At 36.1% G+C, this 22,349-nt stretch overlaps 1 protein-coding gene across 1 annotated transcript; it reads left to right on the forward strand.

Moving 5' to 3' along the window:
* The first annotated feature begins 523 nt into the window (after positions 1 to 523).
* On the forward strand, positions 524 to 2,660 carry LOC143922358 (E3 SUMO-protein ligase ZBED1-like). The gene is made up of 3 exons (XM_077445581.1): positions 524 to 1,705; positions 1,799 to 2,354; positions 2,587 to 2,660. The coding sequence occupies exons 1-3, from the start codon at positions 524 to 526 to the stop codon at positions 2,658 to 2,660; spliced, it is 1,812 nt and encodes a 603-aa protein (XP_077301707.1).
* Positions 2,661 to 22,349: the final 19,689 nt, after the last annotated feature.

Genomic DNA, 22,349 nt, shown 5'->3' on the forward strand with positions numbered 1-22,349 from the left:
TTGAAATTGACGGGGACAAATGACTCTCGGACTGGGACACCGGGACACAGACCTCGAAACTGGGACATAGGCTTGTGTAGTTCGCGAACGAACTAGGTCGTAAGAGCGCTCCCACAGGTGAACTAGTCGAACTAGTTCCCTCACTCCTCGTTCCATAGTTCCATAGTTCACTAGTTCGTGACCGAATGAGTGAGAGTGGGACGGCACTACACTAATACTGCCGCTCGCTCACTGCACATGCGCGTCTTGTTCACTCTTACGATCTAGTTCGTTCGCGAACTACACAAGACAGTTCGTTCGCGAACTACACAAGAATTTCATTAGTTTGTGACCGAATGAACGAGAGTGACGTTAACCGAACGTTAAATAAATTTTAAAATAATAAGACACTGTCGTTATCAAGTAGCTTATGCTTCTAATGTATAATAACAATTACTATTAACAATTAATTAATTTCTTTAATATACTTTAAAAATAGTTTACGTATAGGGTTAATGTGTTTTGTTATAGGGTATTTGTTACGATGTCATCAAAAAGAAAACATAGCCCCTTGTGGACTCATTTTACAGAAGACATTGATAATAAAAAAGCGAAATGTAACCATTGTTCAACAATAATAAGTATTGCGGGCGGATCGAATGGTAATTTAACCCGACATATGAAAACAAAACACCTTTTGATCCCATTAACTGCTGAAAGACAAACACCGATATTACCTAGTTTAAACTCACTTCAATCAAGTCAAAGCACATGCGAATCGGAGAATATAATTTCAGCATCATCAAATATAGTAGACTCCCAACAATCGATGACCCAATACATTCGTAGACCACCGCCAGTTCCAAAGATTGAGCAAATTGATAAACAACTTGTCAAGATGGTAGCTAAAGGGCATCACGCCTTAAGAATCGTAGAAGAAACAGAATTTCGTAAACTTATTGAATTAGTTTCTCAATGCCCAGGCTATAAACTACCATCAAGAAAAACGTTATCGGAAAATTTAATGTCAAGAATTCACAATGACGTCATGGCTGAAGCAAAAATAAAGGTACAAGCAGCACCAGCGTTGTCTCTTAGTACTGATGGTTGGACGTCTAGAAATAACGACAGCTATATAGCTATTGTAGCTCATTTTATAAATGAAGAGACTAAACTTCACTCAGTATTACTTGGTTGTATCAATTATAAAGAGCGACATACTAGTCAAAACTTGTGCGACTTTATGAAAGTTGTTATGGCGGAGTGGAACATTTCACACACAGTTGCTGCCATTGTTAGCGATAATGCAGCAAATATCTTATCTGCTGTTAGACTTGGTGATTGGCGGTCCATCTCATGTTTCGCTCACTCTCTAAATCTTGTTGTACAAGAAGCTACGAAAAAGATATGTGACGTTTTGGGAAGAGTTAAAAATATTGTCGAGTTTTTTATTCGTAGCACACAAGGAAAACATAAATTGACTGCTACGCAGCAGCAAATGAATTTGCCTGTTCTTAAGCTCAAGCAGGATGTACAAACCTGCTGGAATTCCACTTTTGACATGCTCAAGCGAATAGTACAGGTAAAGGATGCAGTGATTGCTACCGTTGCACTTCTACGCCCTGATTTAACTTTAAATGAAGGGGACTGGGAAGTCATAGAGGAAGTTTTACCGTTACTCAGTCCATTCTACGAGATTACCTTAGAAATAAGTGCCGAGAAAAACGTCACTTTATCTAAAATAATAATTTTGTGTAATTTACTAACAATTTTTTTACAAAAACATGTTTCTTACAATACAAAAATAGTTGATGTGCAGTCTCTGCTAAAGAAAGGCATGGAAGATCGTTTAAAAGATATAGAGAAGAATATGTTATACGCAGAGTGTACGATTTTGGATCCTCGATTTAAGACGAGGGGATTCAAAAATCAAAGAGCCTGTGAAATGGTAGTACAAGCCCTTAGAAATAAAATCGGCCAAGTACAATTAGTTCAAGGGGGTACTCCAGAGGCTGTTCCTACTTCCAGCGACGCATCAACATCTATACCTAGTAATAAAAATAGCTGCATATGGGATGAATACGACCAAGAAATACAAAAAATTACTAGGCCAGATAACCAGCTTGCTGCTGGCATTCGCGAATTAGATAAATACCTAAATGAAGAGTATCTAAATCGTAAAGAAGATCCGCTTCAATGGTGGCATGAACGTCGTTTGATATACCCTCACGTTTACGCGTATGTTTTGAAAAGATTTTGTGCCGTAGCAACATCTGTGCCCTGCGAACGCGTTTTTTCAGCGACGGGTCAAGTCCTTAAAGAACGTAGAACACTATTGTCATCGAATAAAGTGTCCAAATTGATATTTTTACACAGTAATATGTAATATTATTTTTCCATTTTATTTTTTTTTTATACATACGATCTCACTCAAACAAGTCATTATGTTTAATTGTTAGGTAACAACTTTATAAGTGTAAGTGATATTTTTTACAAGAACTAACCAGTACCTAATAGTAATATAATTGTTGATTATTTCTAAAAAAATATAAAAAATTTGATTATTTTTGTTTTCTTTTTTGCGTCATGTGTTATTCTTTCATCGAGCCAAAACGAGCGAACAATCTGCGAGTGAACGATCTGCGAGCGAACGAACGAGCGAACGATCTGCCTTTCACTGATTCGAGCTGGGAGCTGACGAACTAGAAGAGCGAACTAGTTCGATTAGGAGCGGCGAACTAAACTGAGAGATCTGATTTGCGAACTACTATGCCCAAGCCTACTGGGACATGTCCCTGTCAACGCGGACGTATGGCAGCCCTAGTGTACGGGCATGTCGATTAGTGGTGTTGGCGTGTGCGTCGAAATGAGCTGCGTCGTTCGCATATTCGACCAATCGCTATCGCCGTGGGTGAACCCCCACTCCCAGCCATTACATCGGAAGCGCTGCTCGCAGTCGGCAGAAGTGGTGCGCCCATCGCGGTGAGTGCACGTCGCTGGGCTCTCAGCTCTGAGTTCGTGCCAATGCGGACCGCAATGTTCGCCGCCATTTTCCGGCAGAAGTGCAGCGGCCATCGCGGCGGGTGCGCGTCGCTGAGCTCTGAGCTGCCGCTACCCGCCCCCCCCCCACCACCACCCCCAACCCCCCGCAGGTACGCTATTATTGTAGCTTTATTGTTGCCCTTTCGATCGTTGGTCGCGTTTGCCGTGGGGTGGGGTTGATTGCTTTCGTCGATCGATTGCACAAGTGCTGGCCGAGGCGTCTGCGACCAAATAATCACAGCCACCGCGACCTTGGAATCGCGTCTCGTCATCCCCCTCGACTGTGGCGTCGTTTCCTTTCCGTTTCTCTCTCTCTATCAATATTACCACAATCGCATTTTACATTTTGTGCTAATGCAGATCGCAATGTTCGCCGCCATTTTCCGGCAGAAGTGGTACGGCCATCGCGGTGAGTGCACAACGCTGAGCCCTGAGCTGCCCCTCCCCGCCCCTCCCCTCCCCCAACGCTATTATTGTAGCTTTATTGGCTACGTTCACACTACCGATATCTACACCCGACATTTTCGAATTTTCCATATCCAGTTCCTTTATTGCAACCCGTGGTTGCTATTTAGGAACTGGTTATGGAAAATAGCCATTGTTGCCGCGTTTCAATCGGTTGGTCGCGTTTGCCGTGGATTGATTGCTTTCGTCGATCGATTGCACAAGTGCTCGTCGATTGATTGCACATTTGCCACCAAACAATCAGAGCCACCGCGACCTTGGAATCGCGTCTCGTCATCCCCCTCGACTGTGGCGTCGTTTCCTTTCCGTGTCGTTTGCGCGCTTCGACGAATGCCTCGAAATATACTATATATAAAAACGGACTGTCGCTAAATATATATATTTGTATATTGGACGATCAACCGTCAACCAGTATGCGGAACAAAAAATTTTTTTTTCATTTTTTTCAGTTTTTTCAGCTTTTTTCATATTTCTCATTTTTTCAGCTTTTTTCATATTTTTCAGTTTTTTTCATATTTCTCATTTTTGTCATATTTTTCATTTTTTTCAGTTTTTCCCGCTTTTTTCATATTTTTCATTTTTTTCATTTTTTTCAGTTTTTTTCATATTTATCATATTTTTGTGCTACGGGCGCCAGAGGCGTCCGGAGCACTGGGGGCGAAGGCCCCGGGGGCGCCGGGGGCAAAGGCCCCGGGGTGCCGAAAGCAACGGGGGCGCTGGGGGCAAAGGCGTCGAGACGTCGGCGATGCACAAAACATAATTCGTAATTCGTATTCACTTCGTAATTTGTCAATCGTAACTTCTAATTCGTGCATCAATTTCTTTCCGAAACCAGTCGATTCAATATCTTTAACTTTATTTTTATTCGAGTTTCATTTCCTTTTTGAAACCACCCGTTGAAATCAACGGGCCCAACACTAGTATAAAAATAATTACTGTATTGAAATTGTCGGTCATATCTACATAATTTCATAAATGCTCTCTGATAATTTCATAAATGCGAATAAATTTATTCGTCAAAAAATCAATTTTATTTTAAATTTTGCCATAGTTTATAGCATAGGATATATTTTTAGATTTTTTTCTCTTCAAAAAGTTGTATAAAAAAGCTGGCTACCCTAGTCAAAAATTATAGTTTTTTGCTGACACCCAACAGAGTCCCGAAAGAACGCGGTCATTTCCTGAAAATGAAGCTGTACTTCCAGCCGATCCAGAACTGCTGATACAAGTTGCTGAGGTTGTGTCCAAATATCATCAGGTATTTTCGAAAATCCAGAGATTGATAAACTTTCCTATGTGTTTTAGTTTGGCTTTTTATTTGTACTCATTTAATTGACTTCTAGCCGATCCTGAACTGCTGATAAAATTTCCCGAAGTTGTATCCAAATATCACCAGGTATCTTCGAAAGTCCAAATATTGTTAAACTTAATTGTGTGTTTTAGTTTGACTTTGGCTTTGTACTCATTTGAAACGTACGTTTCTATTTCAGATAGTTGCTGATAACAAACGGAGTCTCGAAAGAACGCGGTCATTTCCTGAAAATGAAGCTGTACTTCCAGCCGATCCAGAACTGCCGATACAATTTGCTGAAGTTGTGTCCAAATATCATCAGGTATTTTCGAAAATCCAGAGATTGATTAACTTTCCTATGTGTTTTAGTTTGACTTTTTATTTGTACTCATTCGAGTGACGTTTTTATTTCAGATCGTTGCTGATAACAAACGGAGACTGGAAAAAATGCAGTCTTTTCCTGAAATGAAGCTGTACTGCTAGCCGATCCTGAACTGCTGATAAAATTTCCCGAAGTTGTATCCAAATATCACCAGGTATTTTCGAAAGTCCAAATATTGTTAAACTTAATTGTGTGTTTTAGTTTGACTTTGGCTTTGTACTCATTTGATTGACGTTTCTATTTCAGATCGTTGCTGATAACAAACGGAGACTAGAAAAAATGCAGGCTTTTCCTGAAAATGAAACTGTACTTTTAGCCGATCCTGAATTGCTGATAAAATTTCCTGAAATTGTATCTAAATATCATCAGGTATTTTCGAAAATCCAGAGATTGATAAACTTTCCAATGTGTTTTAGTGTGGCTTTTTATTTGTACTCATTTAATTGACTTCTAGCCGATCCTGAACTGCTGATAAAATTTCCCGAAGTTGTATCCAAATATCACCAGGTATCTTCGAAAGTCCAAATATTGTTAAACTTAATTGTGTGCTTTAGTTTGACTTTGGCTTTGTACTCATTTGAAACGTACGTTTCTATTTCAGATAGTTGCTGATAACAAACGGAGTCTCGAAAGAACGCGGTCATTTCCTGAAAATGAAGCTGTACTTCCAGCCGATCCAGAACTGCTGATACAATTTGCTGAAGTTGTGTCCAAATATCATCAGGTATTTTCGAAAATCCAGAGATTGATTAACTTTCCTATGTGTTTTAGTTTGACTTTTTATTTGTACTCATTTGAGTGACTTTTCTATTTCAGATCGTTGCTGATAACAAACGGAGACTGGAAAAAATGCAGTCTTTGCCTGAAAATGAAGCTGTACTGCTAGCCGATCCTGAACTGCTGATAAAATTTCCCGAAGTTGTATCCAAATATCACCAGGTATTTTCGAAAGTCCAAATATTGTTAAACTTAATTGTGTGTTTTAGTTTGACTTTGGCTTTGTACTCATTTGATTGACGTTTCTATTTCAGATCGTTTCTGATACCAGAAGGAGACCGGAAAAAAGGCGGTCTTTTCCTGAAAATTAACCTGTACTGCCAGCCGATCCAGAACTGCTGATGCATTCTCGCTCGTGATGAGGTTTGTACCATCGCTGTATGTACGTCAAAAACGACACACGTCCATCATTGTCATCGTTTCATCGTATTCTCCAGTGAATTCGCTGCATTTTTCTTTTATAATTTAGAATTTGGTATCTGCGAGGTGCCGCACCTATGTACTCACAAGCGTGATTGATGTATTTTTATTAAATTCACTGTAGTCATATGTATCTCATTTTAAACATTTGGCATCTGCGAGGCGCCGCACCCATTCACGTGTGGTCTATTTTATTTCCAAAGTTTTTGTGCAATTAATTTGTACAATGAAATGTACAGTTACCTGCATATTAGTAAATCGATTCGTATGTCGTGAGACGCCAATACGACCAATTATATTACTATTACTATATATAAATCTACTGTGAGAATCCACATAGTGGGAACAGCTCATTATAAAAGTAATATTGAAACGTGTCATTGGGTCTTTGGTACTTTTAATGTACTACATATCTTAATATGGTTGTCACCTTTCATTCGCGCTTGTAACCAGATACTTTTTCACCTAGATTGCTCGTCAAATATTGCATCATTTCGAAACTGCCATTGTCAGCGATTTTGGAAATTGTGGCATTCGAAATACTTTTTCTATAGTAAATTTTCAGTTTTTAAATGTTCGAACCGTCGGAATTGTTTTCTTTTTAAGTGAATGCAAATGGAATATTCGCTTTCAAACTTGATGTTCATTTGGTTGTGCTTTCAAAATGTTCCCACATGAGCTTCTCGTTTGGTATTTGCATTGGATTTTCCCGATAACATTGCCGACGGTTTGTCTTTTGTAGCGAATACAGTAGGCGGATTAGGTTTGGAGTTCATCGAACTTACACTTATGTGTGTAAAAATTTACAAATATATACGAAGAGTACACATGTATGTAGGTACATATGTATGTATATGTAGGCTCAATTACCAACTTGGACTATCTTTATCTCCAGCATCGGTAATACCGGCTCTGGCTTTTATTTGATTGTATAAACGATGTTGCTCCTCATCCCAAAACGGAGGATAGCCGACAATTATAAAATATATAAAATTACTCCGCAAGCCCAAATATCTACTGGCTTTCCGTACAGTTCATTCTTAAGAACGTCTCGCGATAGATAGGCAGGAGTTCTAGCAAAGTCAAACCAGGCTTGCTGATCACCCTGAACTTCAATTTCCAAACGGAAATCCGCCAATTTTACAGCAGGTCCCTTGCTTTGCTCGCTAGCAGTAAATTTTCAGTTTTTAAATGTTCGAACCGTCGGAATTGTTTTCTTTTTAAGTGAATGCAAATGGAATATTCGCTTTCAAACTTGATGTTCATTTGGTTGTGCTTTCAAAATGTTCCCACATGAGCTTCTCGTTTGGTATTTGCATTGGATTTTCCAGATAACATTGCCGACGGTTTGTCTTTTGTAGCGAATACAGTAGGCCAGGCGTCTGCAACCTTTTGAGTCGGAAGAGCCAAAAATTACAATTAACAAAATTTCAAAGTTTTTAAAGAGCCACAAAATTTTTTCTTGCCAAAAATAAATAGTACTCGCATAAATAAAGTTTTTTGATAAAAAAAACTAATCTATTTATTCATAAGAAAAAATATCTATTTATTCATACATACATACATAAGTAGTGTTTTCACAACAAATTAGATAATATATATACATATATGGCATTATTAAACAATTACTTATTATTTAAGTAAAAAATTGAAACAATTAAACATTTACTTACAACACTAACTTGTACTTCAATAACAAACAATTGAGCAAACAAATTCAATGGGAGCGTTGGCTTTGCATGTTTTTGGAAAGTTTGGATAAATTTGGCTCATTACTTGTTGTTGTAAGTTTCAAACACGACTCTAAATTTTCATTTGTAAGTTGGCTTTTTATTTTACTTTTAATTATATTCATGCAAGAGAACGCTTTCTCGCACGAATATGTCGATCCGACGATAGTCAGTACTCCAAATGCCAACTGCTTCACCTCACTGTAGCAATCTGGAAGACTATTCCATGCGTCGAATATAAGTGCCTCAACTCGCGGCATTTCTTTTAAAGCTGTCCACTTTTGTTGCGTTACGTATATACATTTCTGGACCTCCAACTCTTCCAACTTGCTTTTCAACTCTGTAAATTTTTCACTCCACAAAGTTTTACTTTTTATATCGATCAATTGCATTTCTAGAGATCCAGTATCAATTCCAAATGGCTCAATGTGGATTTCGTTACTATTTGTGTTGAGAGGATTTACTATGAATGCTAGAGTGGTTTTGTTGCTTTTGAATTGCTGAAATCTGTCAGAAAATTCATCTTTAATTTTTTTTATAACTGTGCTAAAGTAATTCGTGTCAGCAGTTGCACTGGTTTTATCGCGATATTGCTTTAGAAATTGAAAATGAAGTAATTTACCGCTCTGAATATCTTCTGCAAAAATAATTAATTTTTCTTCAAAACAAACCAATTCTGCTACCAAAACATTTCCCTTTTCTTGCAGTTTTAGATTCAGCTCATTTAATTTCGCTGTAATATCCACCATAAAGTAAAATTTTTGCAACCATTTGTCGTTCTCTAATTCAGGGTGATTAATGCCTTTTTCATTTAGGAATGTATTTATTTCATTCAAGCACAAAGCAAAACGTTTCAACACCTTACCTTTGGAAAGCCATCGCACTTTATTGTGAAGAAGGAGGTCGGAATACTGAGTCTCCATGTCATTTAAGAATTCTTTAAATTGACGATGGTAGAGTGCTTTTGACAAGATTCTGTTAACAATCTTGATTACCAAATTCATGACCTCAACTATTTCGGCCGGAAATGTTTGGGCACAAAGTGCTTCTTGGTGTATTATGCAGTGAAACGTAAGAATTTCGTGGTTTATTTTGCTCTGAATAATCGTTGTTGCCCCTTTATTTTTTCCTGTCATACTTCTGGCTCCATCAGTTGCTATTGAAAAGATTTTATTTAAATCGATCTTATTGTCTTCAAGGCATTTTTGCACGGCATTCGCTATATCTTCCCCTCTAGTTTGTCACGAGAGCGGTAACAATCCTAGAAGTTCTTCTTTTGGACCTTGGGATGACATATACATGTATAATACTATATTTTTTACCATATTTTTTACTATATTTTCACTTTTATTAATAATAATTATTTGAATATAAATATTATTATCAAAGAATATACACTAACTAATTCCATATTTTATTTTGCTTATACTTATTTCAATTCAATTGCTATCATCAATAATTGTTGTTTGATAATTGATTCTATATCTTCATTTATAATTACATATACTTGTACATGCAATTACATTTTTTACTGTAATTTCTTCCATACTTTTTGCTCTATTTATAACTATAGTTTCACTTCTATTATTGATTATTGTCTTAATATTAATATTATTGTTAAAGAATATAAACTGGTTAATTCCATTTTTCACTTTGTTAATATATGTTCAGATTCATTTACTACCATCAATGATTATTATTTGAACAATAGTTCTATATCTTTGTTTATAATTATTGATGCATGCTCATTTGTATACATATGTCTATGCTTACCTACGCATGTAGGCTTATACGTCTATCTTTATGCACTCTATCAATTCTACCCATATATTATGGTTTTTGTTTTCTTTATTAATTATTGGTTCTTTCTTATATTTCTGAACGCACTTTATTTTCAATTCTATCATCAATTGTCATCTAAATCATTGTTTATTATTATATTATGAACAAATACTTGCCAAAAAACTATATAATTCGCTTTATTAATTTTATTTTAACTCAATTGGTATCACGAGTGATGGTTTGCTCGGTAATTCCGTATCGCTTCTATGGATGCAAGTATGTATGTGTATATTTATATTCATATACACATAACTGCTGATATTTATGCTTCTAGATATCTACACGTCTATCACTACGTACTCATCAATTGCCAATTCTATTTACGTTTTACAATTTATCTTATTATTATTACATTGCTATATTTTATTCTGTGTACTTTCCATGTTCCTTATTTCCATGTGCTTTATTTTCCTACTCTATTAATACGTTTCATTTTTATGTTTGCATACATATTGACATGTGTATTTTCGTGTATAATTGTATGTACATATGTGTGTATGTGTTTATATGCATTTGTATATGCACATATATATATGTGTGTGAGTACCTTTTTATTATTTTTCTGAGACCGCTTAATGGATTCTATTAATTTATATTATCAAAATGTACGTGGTCTCCGTACAAAAACTGATATTTTTTTACGAAATATAAACATGTCCAATTATGATATTATTTTGCTTACTGAAACTTGGTTGATGGACACTATAAGTGATCAGGAACTCTTTGATGAAAGATATATAGTGTGGCGAAGAGATCGTAATTATGTTAGCTTAAACCAAATACGTGGTGGTGGTTGCCTTGTGGCAACTAAGCGTGAACTTGGAGTTGTTTCACGTCCAGAGTGGCACTCTTCTGCGGAGGATATCTGGATATCTCTCACTTTACGCAGCACCACTAATCATCGCAACCTTCTCAAATTTCATATATGTGTATTGTATTTATGTTCTGAGAACATAGGTAATTCTTTTAATACTCAACTTACTAATTTTCTTGAAAACATGTCTACTATTTCAACTAACTACCCGGATGATAGATTTTTAATTGTTGGAGATTTCAATCTAAGTAACATCCAATGGTCCCAGGATATCTCCAGAGGAGGACTTATACCTATCAATTCGTTAAGAAGCACCGAAATGACTCTTATTGATGCATTACATTTTTGTAATTTTAAACAATATAATGGAGTACTTAACTTATTCGGCCGTATTCTTGATCTAGTTTTATCAAATGAACATTTGGTAGTAGATGCCTGTTTAGATCCTCTCGTTCCTGAGGATCCTTATCATAAATCTCTGTTAATTACTGCTGATCTAACTTTTTATCGATCACTTAAATCTAAACCTTATACTAGATTCCTTTTTGATCTTGGTAACTATAACGAGATTCAAAATGAATTAAACTCTGTTTCTTGGTCTTATTTACATACTGTTTCTCTTGATGATGCTGTAAATTCATTTTATAATCTTATATATAATTTAAGGGATAAATATATCCCACAGAAACATGTTCAAAGTAGAAAATTTCCCGCTTGGTATACTGCACCCCTAAAAAAAGTCCTGAAGGAAAAGTACAAATTTTTTAAGAAATTCAAAAATTATAACAACCTGGCTGACCATCATACCTTTGTACTATTACGCAATCGGGCAAAAACTTTAGAGAAAGAATGTTTCAAAAATTATATGACTTTAGTAGAAAACGACATTTCCTTGAATCCCAAAGCATTCTGGTCCTACATTAAATCAAGGAACAAAAACAACGTCCTACCTCATATTCTGTATCATGGTGACATTACTGCTGATACGGGGGTGGACATTTGTAATTTGTTTTCTTCCTTCTTTTACTCGACGTTCCTTAAACCGGTCTCTAATCAATCGACTTCCTCTTATCCCTTACCAACCAACGTCTGTTCTGTCACATCTTCCTCTGAAATTGGATCAATTGAAATTCGAAGTGAAAAAGTATTAAATATTTTGAAATCAACTGATATTCATAAAACAGCAGGCCCAGATTTAATTTCTCCAATTTTTATCTCAAAATGTGCTGAAAGCCTAACTTTACCACTAACCATTATCTATAAAAGATCTATTAGTGAGGGCCTTGTACCTTGTATCTGGAAATCAGCATTCATATCTCCTGTACATAAGAAAGGAAAAAAAAACGAAATTTCCAATTACAGGCCTATATCAAAGCTATGTATATTTGCTAAGATATTAGAAAAATTAGTGTACGACCAACTTTTTCCAGCTATCTCGCAATCTCTTAGTATGCAACAACATGGTTTTCAGAAAGGACGCTCAGTTACAACAAATTTACTACTATTTAATGATTTCGTTACTAATGCCATGAACGATCGGTCTCAGGTTGATACTATATATACAGATTATAGTAAGGCATTTGACAAGATTGATCACGATATTCTCCTTGAAAAACTCTTACAGATCGGTATTCATGGTGATCTCTATAGATGGTTCACCTCATACATTACGCGTCGATCACAGGCTGTCTCATTAAATGGATTTATATCGAAATGGATGAATATTCCTTCTGGTGTTCCACAAGGCTCCCTCTTGGGACCTCTATTATTCAATATTTTCATCTTCGATATTGAAAAATGTTTTCAGAATTCAAATGTACTATTATTTGCTGATGATATGAAGATTTTCAAGAGAATAGACAACCGAAATGATGCTTTGGCCCTACAAGATGATTTGTTCAGACTAGAGGCTTATTGCAGCATAAATAAGTTGGAAATTAATGTAGCAAAATGCTCCTGCATAACCTTCACCAGAAAACTATGTCCAGTTGACTTTCCTCATTCAATTAACGGACATAGACTCACAAGGGTATCGGAAATTAGGGATTTGGGAGTCTTTTTAAACTCTGATCTATCCTTTAGTAAACATATTGACAATGTTGTAGCTCGAGCGTCGAAGGCCCTCGGGTTCGTCATCCGGTCCTCCAAATGCTTTACTTCTATAAAATCATACAAAATACTATATTGTGCATACGTAAGAAGTATTGTTGAGTTTGCATCCCAAGTTTGGAACCCAGATTACTCTGGTGCAAGAGACAGATTGGAGCGCATTCAGAAGAGATTCCTGAGGTACGTCAGTAGCCGTTTTGGATTAACCTATACTTCCTATGAAGATGCTTGTAGGTGTCAGCATCTACTTCCTCTTGTCAAAAGAAGGGAGATAGCTGACATCTCAACAATTTTGAACATCCTTAACGGCTCGATTGACTGTCCTCAATTATTGAGCAGACTATCATTGCGTGTACCAAATAGAATGACTAGATGTAATGAGCTCCTTTACATACCTAATACTTTTTCTAATTATGGAAGAAGCTCATTCATCTGGCGTGCAAGCTCCACCGTCAACACACTAATCTTAACAATTTCTATGTTTGACTTATTTAATATTAATGCTATACAAGCTAGAGTAATTATTGCAAATTTGTTTTTCGATGATTAATTTTAATGAAAGTTTATGATTATGATTATGAATTTTTATTTTGATGTATTTATTTTGTCTTTTTGTTTTTTGTTATATATTATATTTTTTATATTATTTCATAATTTTTATCATATTATTATTCTTATTATTCTGATATTTTTATTATACTGTTATTTCTATTTTTTTTCTTTTTTTGTTTTCTTTAACTATCTTACTCTATTATCATTTTTGTTTCTTATTTTAAATGTTTGAGCTTTTCTTTTTTTACCTATATGTGAAAATTATTAATGGTTTACTTAACATAATTATATTTTTTTTACTATCAATCTAATAAACTGTAAACTGTAAATTTTCCAAATAAATAAAATAAAATAAAATAAAATAAAATAATGTATAATGTATATGCATGTATAATGTTTGTATGTATATGGATGTATGTATTGTATGTGTATGTGTATATGTATATATCTATATATATACGTATACATAGTGTATATGCTCTTTTGATAAGGTTAGCTGAAGTGGGTTTTTGAACGCGTCTTCTTAAACTCTTTGCTTCTTATCTTAGTGATAGGAAGCAATTTGTTAGATATGATCTTTATGAATCTCCTTCATTTTTTACTCGATCTGGTGTTACTCAGGGGTCCACTTTAGGCCCATTACTATTTACAATTCTTATTAATAACCTCCCTAGAGTTTTATGTAATGCATCATGTCTCTTGTTTGCTGACGACGTTAAATTATTTTTTGCTATCAAAGATGAGAGGCAAGCCTCTCTCCGTCAAGCAGATATTAACGCTGTCTTGGAGTTCGGTTCTAGTTAAGGCCTTGAACTTAATTTAAACAAATGTGCAATAATGAGCTATGGACGTGCACATTCGCAAATGGAATATTCGCTTTCAAACTTGATGTTCATTTGGTTGTGCTTTCAAAATGTTCCCACATGAGCTTCTCGCTTGGTATTTGCATTGGATTTTACAGAAACAATGCCGACGGGTTGTCTTTTGTAGCGAATACAGTAGGCGGATTAGGTTTGGAGTTCATCGAACTTACACTTATGTGTGTAAAAATTTACAAATATTTTACAAATATATACGAAGAGTACACATGTATGTAGGTACATATGTATGTATATGTAGGCTCAATTACCAACTTGGACTATCGTCATCTCCAGCATCGTTAATACCGGCTCCGGCTTTAATGTGGTTGTATAAATATATATATAAATATATATATATATATATATATATATATATATATATATATATATATATATATATATATATATATATAAATATATATATATATATGCATACGAAACCTAGGCATAATGGCCGTTGATATTCGTAGGCGCGCTCGATTAGTTCGCCAATTACTTGGAGATGGTCCATTGTGCTGAAATTTTCCCTAAACCCTGCCTGTTCTATAGGTTGGTTCTCGTCGAGGATATTCTTCAGCCTTTCTGTAATAACCTTCGTGAAGAGCTTGTAGACCGCTGAAAGTAAACTAATGGGTCGGTAGTTCATGATATCGCTTTTATCACCTTTTTTGTGTATTAAAATGATAGTTACGTTATTCCATCCTTCTGGTATAGCTTGGTTCTGGATGCATTTGCTGAAAAGCCTAGCTAAGACATTATGTAGGGGGGAGCCGCCACATTTTAGTAAGTCAATGGGAATATTATCTTCCCCTGGGGTTTTACCGTTCTTTGCAGTTCTTAGCGCGGCCTCTACTTCGCTAGGCAATACTGCCGGAACCCTTTGGCCGTGTGTCGATTCCGGAGCGGGAAATTGACCGTTGTTAATCTCGTAAAGTTTTGCATAGAACGTATAAACTCTGTCTATGATCTCTTCTCTATTCCTAATTATTACTCCGCTCTCTGATCTGATTGCGATCATTTGGTTTTTGCCTAAGAAAAGAATGGAAAAAATATATAATTTGTCTTTCCACGACAACTCATTCCCCAGCCGATGGTTGACTTTGCCGAAGATTGCTCGTCACATCTTGCATCAATTCGAAACTGCCATTGTGACCGATTTTCGAAAATCGATAGCTGAAAGTGTGCGTCGAATTGCCTGGCGTTTGTCTGCACGTTATGTTGCAGCACAAAAAGTATCAATTATGCAATTTTGGCGTTCAAAATACTTTTTCAAACTTCTCGACAATATCTTCTCCCGCATTGTCATTTTTAGGGAATTGTTACGGCGATATCTATACCAACCGACTACATACTTTTGGTGTGGAATCTGTCAACATTTCGTATATGACGTTCTCTTTTATTTTGAGAGTCGGAAATGTGACTCGTTACTTCTCTTGTTATGTTTCCTAACAAAAACCCTTCCTAAAAAAAATAAAAACAAATATAGATAAATAAATATATATATATATATATATATATATATATATATATATATATATATATATATATATATATATATATATATATATATATATATATATATATATATATATATATATATATATATATATATATATATATATATATATATATAATATATTGCTCATTTATTACAAACAACCGAAATTTGTCAAAGACTTTTACAAAAGTGTCTAGTAAGAGCCATAACAATCTGAAAAGGTAGTGTATGATCATTTTACTATATCTTCATTCTATCAAGTTACTTTGAATATGATGATATTTTGAAACGACTACTAAACAAATTTACATATCCTTTCTTTTAATAATTGCTTTGAGAATTCAATTGGTTTTGACGGCTCAATGTAACAATCGTCATAAACGTCGTCATCATATATGGAATTTCTATTACTGCACACAGATAGACGATCTACACCATCGTTAATATTTTGGTCGGAAAATCTGATGTTGCGTGTTTCAACACGAAAGTCTTTCTGACGTATAATTCTCTAAGCCGCCGTTTTAAAATTTTGCATACCGCTAGTTTTGCATACCGCTAGGTATGGAAAACTTCTTTAAATTACACACGTGAGTTTTACTATATTATATTTTTTACATACGCGATATTATAATAATTGGACTAGGGACGCCTGCAAAATCAGTTTGTTGGTGATTTTGTGTAATTAGTTCTTTTTTACAACTTATCCGACTGCAAATAGCGGTGGCTTGTGCCAATTATTGAATGTTCAGCTTTGAATCTGTGCAAAAAAGTTTGCTCACGTTTGGAATGTAAATCATTACTATTGTACGATTGTAAGTCAGAATAAGAATTGAATTTCAATATCTAGATATTCTGATTAAAAAAATTCAAATCAGAATATCATTCACATGAGGAATAAACTGTCCTGTAGATATCAGGCGCTATTCTGTAGATATTCTATTGGCCATTTCCACTTTGAATTTGTTGTTGAATAAGCAATCCTTTTCACCGGGACTGTAGTTTTCTTCGTCCCCAACTTCGGAATTGTCACTTATGGGGAATTCGCTTATGTGTTGCACATGGTGAGGCTCAAAGTCGGCAACCAGGCTTGTGCTGGTCGAATGCGTACCTTTCGACGGCTCCCTCGAGTAGATATCCTTTTACTGGATTTTTACTCGACGATTGATACTTTGTCGATAAATATATCGGTAAAAATACATTGGGAAGTTTTCTTGTTGAGAATCCAAAATGTGACTCTTATTGTAATAATTTTATGTTTATTATAATGTATATCTCAGTGGCAATATTATAATAACAAACAGCTTACCTATTAACTAAGCTTATTCCTTCTAATTTTGCCAAATCCCAAAGGCGAACTGTGCCATCGTTCGAACTGCGAACTGTGCCATGTACTCATGTATCTAGGTACATACATATGTATGTATATGTAGGCTCAATTTCCAACTTGGACTATCGTCATCTCCAGCATCGTTAATACCGGCTCCGGCTTTAATGTGGTTGTATAAACGATGTTGCTCCTCATCCAAAAACGGAGGATAGCCGACAATTATAAAATATACAAAATTACTCCGCAAGCCCAAATATCTACTGGCTTTCCGTACAGTTCATTCTTAAGAACCTCTCACGATAGATAGTCAGGAGTTCTAGCAAAGTCAAACCAGGCTTGCTGATCACCCTGAACTTCAAACGGAAATCCGCTAATTTTACAGCAGGTCCCTTGCTTTGCTCGCTAGCAGTAAATTCTCAGTTTTTAAATGTTCGAACCGTGGGAATTGTTTTCTTTTTAAGGGAATGCAAATGGAATATTCGCTTTCAAACTTGATGTTCATTTGGTTGTGCTTACAAAATGTTCCCACATGAGCTTCTCGTTTGGTATTTGCATTGGATTTTCCAGATAACATTGCCGACGGTTTGTCTTTTGTAGCGAATACAGTAGGCGGATTAGGTTTGGAGTTCATCGAACTTACACTTATGTGTGTAAAAATTTACAAATATATACGAAGAGTACACATGTATGTAGGTACATATTTATGTATGTATATGTAGGCTCAATTACCAACTTGGACTATCGTCATCCCCAGCATCGGTAATACCGGCTCCGGCTTTTATCTGGTTGTATAATCGATGTTGCTCCTCATCCAAAAACGGAGGATAGCCGACAATTATAAAATATACAAAATTACTCCGCAAGCCCAAATATCTTCTGGCTTTCCGTACAGTTCATTCTTAAGATCCTCTCGCGATAGATAGTCAGGAGTTCTAGCGGAGCCAAACAAGGCTTGCTGATCACCCTGAACTTCAATTGCAAAACCGAAATCCGCTAATTTTACAGCAGCTCCCTTGATTTGCTCGCTAGCAGTAAATTCTCAGTTTTTAAATGTTCGAACCGTCGGAATTGATTTCTTTTTAAGAGAATGCAAATGGAATATTCGCTTTCAAACTTGATGTTCATTTGGTTGGGCTTTCAAAATGTTCCCACATGAGCTTCTCGTTTGGTATTTGCATTGGAATTTCCAGATAACATTGCCGACGGTTTGTCTTTTGTAGCGAATACAGTAGGCGGATTAGGTTTGGAGTTCATCGAACTTACACTTATGTGTGTAAAAATTTACAAATATATACGAAGAGTACACATGTATGTAGGTACATATTTATGTATGTATATGTAGGCTCAATTACCAACTTGGACTATCGTCATCCCCAGCATCGGTAATACCGGCTCCGGCTTTTATCTGGTTGTATAATCGATGTTGCTCCTCATCCAAAAACGGAGGTTAGCCGACAATTATAAAATATACAAAATTACTCCGCAAGCCCAAATATCTTCTGGCTTTCCGTACAATTCATTCTTAAGAACCTCTCGCGATAGATAGTCAGGAGTTCTAGCAGAGCCAAACAAGGCTTGCTGATCACCCTGAACTTCAATTGCCAAACCGAAATCCGCTTATTTTACAGCAGCTCCCTTGATTTGCTCGCTAGCAGTAAATTCTCAGTTTTTAAATGTTCGAACCGTCGGAATTGATTTCTTTTTAGGTGAATGCAAATGAAATATTCGCTTTCAAACTTGATGTTCATTTGGTTGGGCTTTCAAAATGTTCCCACATGAGCTTCTCGTTTGGTATTTGCATCGGAATTTTTAGATAACATTGCCGACGGTTTGTCTTTTGTAGCGAATACAGTAGGCGGATTAGGTTTGGAGTTCATCGAACTTACACTTATGTGTGTAAAAATGTACAAATATATACGAAGAGTACACATGTATGTAGGTACATATTTATGTATGTATATGTAGGCTCAACTACCAAATTGGACTATCGTCATCCCCAGCATCGGTAATACCGGCTCCGGCTTTTATCTGGTTGTATAATCGATGTTGCTCCTCATCCAAAAACGGAGGATAGCCGACAATTATAAAATATACAAAATTACTCCGCAAGCCCAAATATCTTCTGGCTTTCCGTACAATTCATTCTTAAGAACCTCTCGCGATAGATAGTCAGGAGTTCTAGCAGAGCCAAACAAGGCTTGCTGATCACCCTGAACTTCAATTGCCAAACCGAAATCCGCTAATTTTACAGCAGCTCCCTTGATTTGCTCGCTAGCAGTAAATTCTCAGTTTTTAAATGTTCGAACCGTCGGAATTGATTTCTTTTTAAGTGAATGCAAATGGAATATTCGCTTTCAAACTTGATGTTCATTTGGTTGGGCTTTCAAAATGTTCCCACATGAGCTTCTCGTTTGGTATTTGCATTGGAATTTCCAGATAACATTGCCGACGGTTTGTCTTTTGTAGCGAATACAGTAGGCGGATTAGGTTTGGAGTTCATCGAACTTACACTTATGTGTGTAAAAATTTACGAATATATACGAAGAGTACACATGTTTGTAGGTACATATTTATGTATGTATATGTAGGCTCAGAGTTCGGTCTTTCGTGTCATGCGGGGAAGACGTGCTTCTGCGTTCTTCCCGCTATTACTCGCTTAAACCCGGCTATTGCACGAAATTTAATCTAAAAACTTAACCATCTAATCACTTATTTTACTAATTGCATCCTAGTATAATTTAAGTGTAAAAATAAACAGCAAATCGGTCGTAAAAAGCGGTTTTATATCAGTTATTTCGAAAAATTTTGTGCTAATTTTTGTGTCAAATCTGAGCAATAGAATATACGAACGAGATACATCTCCTTACCTGAATACAAAAAAAGGGTCCTTCAGTCGGTCCCACAGAAGCAATAAATCTTCCACATAATTGCTTCCAGCCAAAAATCTTTAACGAACTTTACTTAATAGAATAATAGCAAACAGAAACGGTGTTTCCCAACTGTCTATCAGTTCTTTTTCATATTTAAATTATATTAAAGTAATTCGTGTAATTTTATATTCTTTACTAAAGTTATTATTAAAATATTAAATTGCAAACCGCACTCACATATATAAATCCGTTGTCTCCAAAGAGGCGTCTCACGATAAAGATCTATAAAAAAGTAGTACAACAATTGCTAATCTATTATTATCATAACTAACTACTTTCACTTACAAAGTAACCCTGTTAAATGGCATGTAATAACTCATAAGTGATCCAAGTGATACCTAGGATGACTATCTGTCAAAGCTGACCACAGAGAAGAGTCTATGGCGGTAAGAACTCACTCCTTGAATGGAAATCTCTCTCAAGTACCGCCTTTTTCTCAACACATCTTGGATAAATGCGAGAAAAATAATATCCAAACCTCCAACAAGGTAAGAGTGACGATGGATGATAGCTTAGCTAATAGAAACCTGTATTTAGCCACGTACAATGTAAGAACGTTATCGAGTGAAGGAAGTGTGCTTGCATTAGAGAATGAATTAGAAAATATCAAATGGGATATAGTAGGACTTAGTGAAGTAAGACGAAAACAGCAAAACCAAATAATCCTAAAAAGTGGTAACTGTCTCTACTGGAGAGGGCTACCAAATGGTAGAATAGGAGGAGTAGGGTTTCTTATCAATAAGAGAATAGAAAGAAATATTATAGAAATAAGCGACATATCGGAACGTATATGCTATGTAGTATTAAGAATCTCGAGCAGGTACACTTGTCAAATCTTCCAAGTGTACGCCCCCACATCTAGCCACCCAGACGAGGAAATAGAAGACTTCTACGAAAAAATACAGGACGCATACGATAATAGCCGTCACCACTTTAAAATAATCATGGGCGACTTTAACGCAAAAATAGGACAAAAGGCAAATACAGAAAGAGCAGTAGGCAATTTTGGTACCGGCCAAAGAAACGACAGAGGCGATCGCCTCATAGAATTCGCAGAACACAACAGGCTCTTTATCACTAATTCATTTTTCAGGAAAAACACCAACAATAAGTGGACTTGGGAGAGTCCTAAAGGAGACAGAAACGAGATCGATTTCATCCTAACAAATGCCCTGCACTCCGTTAAAGACGTTAGTGTTTTAAGTAAAGTAGATATAGGTAGCGATCACAGATTAGTCCGTGCCAAGATGGCCATTAATATAAATTGCGAACGTAGGAAATTAATAAAAGGATGCAGTAACTCTCCAGATTTCGCTCAACTAAGGTCTAGGAAAAAGGAATTCGAACTCGAACTTGGAAATCGATACGGGAAATTAAACCCAGAAGCAGACATCGAGGAATTGAACACTGTAATTAGTTCGGTTCTAACCTCAACAGGTAAGAAATTAGGTGGATTCAGGAAACAGATTAAATTAAGCAAAATTTCAGCGGAAACAAAAAACCTAATTAAGCATAAAATGAATTTAGATAGGGATAATAATATGCAAGAATACAATCTAGTAAATAAGGAAATTAAAAAGAGAATAGTCAGGGATGTCAGGGATTTTAACAGCAAGCTAATAGAAAATACCATTAAGAATAACCGTAGCCTGAAAAAGTGCAAACAGGATCTTTTCTTAGGCAAAAACCAAATGATCGCAATCAGATCAGAGAGCGGAGTAATAATTAGGAATAGAGAAGAAATCATAGACAGAGTTTACACGTTCTATGCAAAACTATACGAGAACGACAACGGCCAATTCCCCGCTCTGGAATCGACACACGGCCAAAGGGTTCCTGCAGTATTGCTTAGCGAAGTAGAGGCCGCGCTAAAAACTGCAAAGAACGGTAAAACCCCAGGGGAAGATAATATTCCCATTGACTTACTAAAATGTGGCGGCCCCCCCCTAATTAATATCTTAGCTAGGCTTTTCAGCAAATGCATCCAGAACCAAGCTATACCAGAAGGATGGAATAACGCAACTATCATTTTAATACACAAAAAAGGCGACAAAAGCGATATCAAGAACTACCGACCCATTAGTCTACTTTCAGCGGTCTACAAGCTCTTCACGAAGGTTATTACAGAAAGGCTGAAAAATATCCTCGACGAGAACCAACCTATAGAGCAGGCAGGGTTTAGGGCAAATTTCAGCACAATGGACCACCTCCAAGTAGTTGGCGAACTAATCGAGCGCGCCAACGAATATCAACGGCCATTGTGCCTAGGTTTCGTCGATTATGAGAAAGCCTTCGATACAGTTAGTCATAATGCAGTACTTAACGCTCTAA

The sequence above is a fragment of the Arctopsyche grandis genome, chromosome 2 (assembly GCF_051622035.1).
Source record: "Arctopsyche grandis isolate Sample6627 chromosome 2, ASM5162203v2, whole genome shotgun sequence".
Classification (NCBI taxonomy): Eukaryota; Metazoa; Arthropoda; class Insecta; order Trichoptera; family Hydropsychidae; genus Arctopsyche; species Arctopsyche grandis.